This window comes from Setaria viridis, chromosome 1, assembly GCF_005286985.2.
Source record: "Setaria viridis chromosome 1, Setaria_viridis_v4.0, whole genome shotgun sequence".
Lineage (NCBI taxonomy): Eukaryota > Viridiplantae > Streptophyta > Magnoliopsida > Poales > Poaceae > Setaria > Setaria viridis.
Window position 1 is genome coordinate 10,807,764 of NC_048263.2, and position 6,467 is coordinate 10,814,230.

Genomic DNA, 6,467 nt, shown 5'->3' on the forward strand with positions numbered 1-6,467 from the left:
CTATGCTACAGGGCAACATAGACTACATGGAAGTCGTGAAAGCTAGTCGGGATACAAGAAAACTACTCTGCGAGTTAGAGTAGGACTCTATAGTCTTGTCCGATTAGTACTCTTGTACTCAAAACTACCCTGTAACTCTACTCCCCGGATATATAAGGGCGGGCAGGGACCCCCCTCCAAACAAGTTCAATCGAATACAAGCATACAACACACAGGACGTAGGGTATTATGCGATCTAGCGGCCCGAACCTATCTAAATCGTGTCCCTGTGTCACCATCGACTCCTTGAATTCGGCGACACCCACCAAGCAAAACTCTATCTCGGGTACTCCCTTGATAGGTTGCCGAGTTAAAACACTGACATCGGCAATGCGAAGCTCCTGGCAGTGGCCGTTTCCTCCTTCGGACAGTGGTCACGGCGAACCAAGCGCGGAAGGCCGACAACAGCGCTCAGCTCCGTCCACTCGGATGGCGGTGGCGCTGGGCAAGGAATGAGGCGAGGCGCGAGCAGGGGTAGCATGGTGAGCAGGGGAGGAGGCGTCGTCCTTTATAGAGGCGTGGACTAGGCCTCACGGCTTGGCGCGCATGCCAAAGCTGGCGGTAGCATACAACTCAAGTGGAGCTGCCCCAACCGCGGGCTCATATGGGCTTTGGCAGGCCAAAGCGGGTTGGGCCACAAGGGCTCAGCCCGATAGATTAGGATTTCTTTTTTTAGAAATGATTTCCCGTGAAAGAAAAATCTAGAAAAATTCTAGATAATTCATTTAATTTACGAAAAATCCAAAAAATTCCAGGAAAAATCCTAGAGGTAGATTGGGACACGAGGAATCCAAATAAAATACTTGGAATCCATGAAAAAGGAACTAGAGCCTTCTAATAAATAGATTTAGCTCTAGGAAAATGAGAATAAATTCTAGAAAAAGCTGGAAAATTCTCAAAAGAACCTAGTCGTTATCTAAACACATTTTAAAACATTTGCACTCAATAAACATCAAGATGCATCGGCATGAATGCAACACACATAGAGCAATACTAATTAATTTAGAAAAACAACCAATTGTTTTCCTATACTACATTTCCTATCAAGAAAATAAATGTTGGAAATAAAATTTAAAATTAAGAGAAAAACATTGTTTAATTATTCTTTTTAATAACATCCTAAAATCCAAAAATTTTAGGGTGTGACGCTAACAGAACCCTCTTTTAATTTGCTACATAAATGATGAAGAACTAAGGTATAATATAACAAGAAAACATGACGTGGTGATTATATCTACTAATTCTATAAAATGTAAAATTTTACAATAGAACTAAATCATGTAATCATAATCTTGCATGCACAGGATATTCTTAATGTATTGTATTCATCGGGAGCTCAATCTCCTATGACTTGGAATGACAACACTTTCCATGGTTGCGCTGTTGACCCTGGTATGCCCCATACAAGTGCTTGATATCTTCTAACTTTCCTATTTTCATCCGCAGCTTTAAATACAACAAAGTAGTTGTTGCCCTTACCCGCAGGCTGCATGCTTACTGACATCACATCCACGAGTGTAAACTGGTCCTTATTGTAAACCAGTTTATGCATAAGCACTATAAACCTTCCAATTTGCCAGTACAAGGTTTCATGGGGGTTATTTACTTGTTGCCATCCTTGAGGCCCATTAGGGGGAACAGGCTGTGGTGGAGCTTGGTATGCTGGAGGTGGAGGGGGATTGGATGATGTTGGTGGTGGCAGTGATGGACCATTGCCTTGTGAACTTGGAGGAGTGGCAAGAGGACCCATTGGTGGTGGTGGGGGTTGGAAGTTATCTTGATAGGGTGGAGGCATAGATGGGGGAGTAGAAAATTGTGGTGGGGGTGGTGGGTTATTAATTTGATAGGTTGGAGGAGTGGCAGGGGGACTAAAAGGTGCTGGAGGTGGTGGACTATTAACTTGATATATTGGAGGTGTGGCAGAGGTACTTGGAGCTAGTGGAGGTGGCGGATTGCCTACTTGGTAGGTTGGAGGTGTCATTGGGGTAGTAATAGATGGTGCAGGTGGTGGTGTGCTAGCTTGATAGGTTGGAGGTGTGGCCGGGGGACTTGAAGCTTGTGGAGGTGGAGAATTGTTTTCTTGATAGGTTGGAGGTATGGTAGAGGGAGCAGAAGTTGGTGGAGGTAGTGTACTAAATGGAGGTGTGACTGGCACATTAGAAACTGGTGAAGGTGGTGGACTATTGAATTGATAAGTTGGAGGTGTGGCAGGGGTAATAGAAGGAGGCAGATGAGGCGGGTTGTTGTCTTGATAGGTTGGAGGTATAGCTAAGGGACTAGAAGCTGATGGAGGAGGAGTAGATGGTGCTGGAGGTGGTGGACTATCAACTTGATAGGTTGGAGGTGTGGCTGAGGTAGTAGGAGTTGGTGGAGGTGGCGGGTTGCTCACTTGGTAGGGTGAAGGTGTTACTGGGGCCGTAAATGGTGGTGTAGGTGGGGGTATGCTAGCTTGATTGGTTGGAGGCGTGGCTGAGGGACTAGAAGCTAGTGGAGGTGGAGGATTATTTTCTTGATAGGTTGGAGGTGTGGCAGGGGAAGTAGAAGTAGGCGGAGGCAGCGGATTTGATGGAGGTGTGGTTGGTGGAGGTGGTGGACTATTAACTTGCGAAGTTGGAGGTGTGATAGGAGTACTTGAAGGTGGTGTAAGAGGTGGGTTGTTATCTTGATAGCTTGGAGGTGCGGCCAAGGGACTTGAAGGTGTTGGAGGTTGTGGATCTTGATAGGTTGGAGGTGTTGAGGGGGTAGTAAAAGATGGTGGAGGAGGTGGTGGTGTGCTATCTTGATAGGTTGGAGGCATGGTCAGGGGACTTGAAACTGGTGGAGGAGGAGAATTGTTTGCTTGATAGATTGGAGGTGTGGCAGGGGGAGTAGAAGGTGGTGGAGGTAGTGGAATAGATGGAGGTGTAACGGGTGGATTAGAAGCTAGTGGAGGTGGTGGATTATTGACTTGATAAGTTGGAGGTGTGGAAGGGGTACTAGAAGTTGGTGGAAGAGGTGGGTTGTTGGCTTGATAGATTGGAGGTGTAGCTAAGGGAGTAGGAGATGATGGAGGGGGATTAGATGGTGCTGTAGGTTGTGGACTATCAACTTGATAGGTTGGAGGTGTAGCGGGAGAAGTAGAAGACGATGAAGGTGGAGGGTTGTTAGTCGGACTTGTTGGAGGTGCAACAGGGGGACTAAAAGGTGGTGGAGTATTACCTTGGTATGTTTGGGGATTGGCAGGTGGACTGAATGTTGATAGAGGTGGTGGGTTACTTTCTTGGTTGGTTTGTGGTGGAGGGTTTCCAGCTTGATAGATTGGTGGAACAACGGGCGGACTAGAAGGTGTTGTGGGTGGACTATTACCTTGGTATGTTGGAGGCGTGGCAGGGATACTAGATGGCGCCGAAGGTGGTGGGCTATTTACTTGATAGGTTGGAGGTGTGGTAGAGGGAGTTGATGGTGGTGGCGATGGTTGGCTATATGTTGGAGCTATAGTTGGGGGAGTAAACAATGGTGATGGTGGTGGTTGTTCACCGCCATAGGTCGGTGTTGTGGATTGAGGGCTTGATGGAGTTGTTGGCGATGATGGATTGGTTGGTTGGTAGCTTGGAGGCATGGTTGGGGAGGGCGGTGGTGGTGATTGGCCATTACCTTGATCAGAGGGAGCCCCGGGTTGTGCTGGTGAGTCTTGTCCATCACCACACGCAATATTCTTTGGTGGCCCATGGCCATCGCCATGGGGGTCCGGACCAAGCCCTGGTTTTGGGCAGTGCGGATTCTTCACTGGTCCAACACCATTGTTGGACTTCTGCTCGCCATAACCTTTGGAGTCTGAGCCATGTCCCCTGTCTTGGGGCTTACCATCAACTTGAGCAACATGGACTATGAGGGCAAGGATGAGAAGTGGTAGGAGTACTGCACGCAGTCTCATGACGTGAGAACGCCAATGTAGACAGCAGCAAGAGAGGTTCTTGCCTGCTCAATGGCTTGTATTGCATGAGCAGGAGGTGGCCTCTATTTATAGTGCTCACACTCGTGCACAAGAGTGAATAGCCAGCCTGCGCTCCCATGCCGGACGCGCTACAGGCCTTGCGAGACCGAGTACACAGGTTATTGGCTAGTGTTTACACGGATCTGAGCTGCAGAAGCTTCCCCATCACCGACCTTGTTTTTATTAACCAATTTAGTGTCAGCTGCTGGAGCTTTCATCACAGAGATATAATTGTTTAAATGGAACAGACGCGCTTCGACACTATACTGCTGTGCTGTTTCCGTTGACATTATGCAGCGTGCACGGCTCTCCGCGCATGCAGAATCTTACGGACCTGAAGGATCGTGCCAGTCAATTGACAACTACTCCTGCACACGAGTTGACCCTGAAATTTAAACCTTGGAAGATCTATACACGGATTCCAAAAGAAGCATAAAATGACAGGTATTCAGATTAGTTGGCACTGCCCAAGATCTGCATTTAGTTGAAATAAATGGTAAACGAGTACAGGGATCCAAACAGGAGTTCTGAAGTACCGATAGTATCTGAATATCATTTTGTCGACCTTGTTAGATCAAAGCTGTGAGTGCAGTTTTGCTGCATAGATCAACACACCAAACTAGGAACCATGGCGCCATGTGCCATGTAATGTGCTGGAGCTTCGAGTCATGCATCATTCAGGTATGCTGATCTCAAAACCTGATGCTGCCGCGTCCGACAACAAAGGTTATATTAGTTACAGCTTGTATAGATGCTTGATGAGTAGATATGTGGTATATTTCTCTTCTGAGCAGCAAGCTGGTTCGAGCTCAGTGATGCACGTGCAGATCACTCTGCTGTCCTTATTACTTTGTTCACTTGGATTTGACAGGGGATGGCCAGATTATTAAAACTCGAGCAGCCTGTTCTGAATATCACCCGAGGTAGATTGATTTAGTTTTTAATATTTAAAATTTTAGCGTCACGGTGTTGGATTTGATCAACTCCTCGCTCTCCATCTCTATTCCATACTCGTGTTTAACCTGAACACGCTGCTAGTAACACATATACGCGAATTTGACAAGAAACATCAAACCTGGTAGATGTAGTAATTGATGGAATATTTTAAGCAGTGTCGTTTTTTTCTCATCAAATCCAATAACCTATGACGGACTCTCCAAGCACCAAGCGACACCTCAACGTGCCCGGCTTGCACAGCCTTATCAACCGGCTAATCTCAACATATAGCAAGTACTCCAGAGACTACTTTTTGTACAAAACCCGAAAGGTTATTTATTAGCCACGCCCACGCCCGAATAGAGCTTTCTTCATAGTTACTGGATTCATCGAATGGCAGATGAAAAGTTTATGAGCAAGAAGAAGATTGCAGGTACATGAGCGGCAAGTCCTTGATCTGACGAAGCAGCAGCCTGAATTCCACGGCAACAGCCTGAATTCCCCCAAAGTACAGTGTAGTTCGTCAGTGTGCTCTTGTTTATGAAGACTAATTGAGATACTCTAGCATGTATCGTACGTGCAGTTTCAGTTTATTATAGTATTCCTCAGATCAGTACATTGTCAGCAGCATTTTATTCATGGGAAGCCAGCATATTTGTGCAGAGTTCCTGGAGCTAACCATTTTCTTGCATATTGTTTTGTTTAGCAAATTTCTTTGCAAATGATGAGATGGGCTCAGGCTTCAATGACAACTATGGGACTTTACTAGTGCAAGTAGACATGACATGCTCCACGATTCGACCGATAGAGCTCCATGCACGTAGATAAATTAGTTTGTGTAGCCGGAAATTTGCTCAAACAATATTATATGGTTGGTTTAGCAGCCATTTGCTGGGCTCTATGGACTTCCAGAAATAAAACTTGCTTTGAGAAAAAACACATTAAATCTCCTACTGAGATTACATGTTTGGCTTCTTTCTTATCACATTAGGCAGGTCTGCAAAATACAGAAGAAAAGAAGAATCTGGAGGCAGGAGTGGATGCACTGAAGGAAGCGGCGCTCCACTTCCATTATCTGGAGGCCACGCCTGAATACAATGGGGTGGTGCTGATCCAGTAGATGAAGAACAGATTCCCCTATTGGAAGCTACATTCTACAACCAAGAAGTGGAAACCTGTTAAGCTTAGTGATGTTGGTATACTTAGGCTTCCTTTTGTTCCCGGTTTCAGATAAGTGTTGGATGGCAAAACCTGTAGCTTTTGGTGTCCAGGTGACAGGCTCTGGGTGCCGTGGTCTCCTGGTGTCACTTAACATGTCGCTTTTACTTTCTGAACTTTCGGTTGGTTGAACAAAACTTTGTAATTTCATTACTTCCGGGAGTAATGAAATTTGGGCAATGCCCTTAGTGGAAAAAATTAGTCAGCTCGCCGGTTCAGATTAGCAAATGAATCTCTATCGAAATGTACATTACTACATTAGTATGCCTTTGAGTCGGAAAGATATCTTGACAGGTTTCAG

General features: G+C 45.9%; 1 protein-coding gene across 1 annotated transcript; it reads right to left on the reverse strand.

The window, feature by feature from the left end:
- Positions 1-1,347: 1,347 nt before the first annotated feature.
- On the reverse strand, positions 1,348-3,996 carry LOC140221361 (uncharacterized). The gene has a single exon (XM_072290890.1). The coding sequence runs from the start codon at positions 3,950-3,952 to the stop codon at positions 1,376-1,378; it is 2,577 nt and encodes an 858-aa protein (XP_072146991.1). The 5' UTR covers positions 3,953-3,996; the 3' UTR covers positions 1,348-1,375.
- Between the last annotated feature and the right edge of the window lie 2,471 nt (positions 3,997-6,467).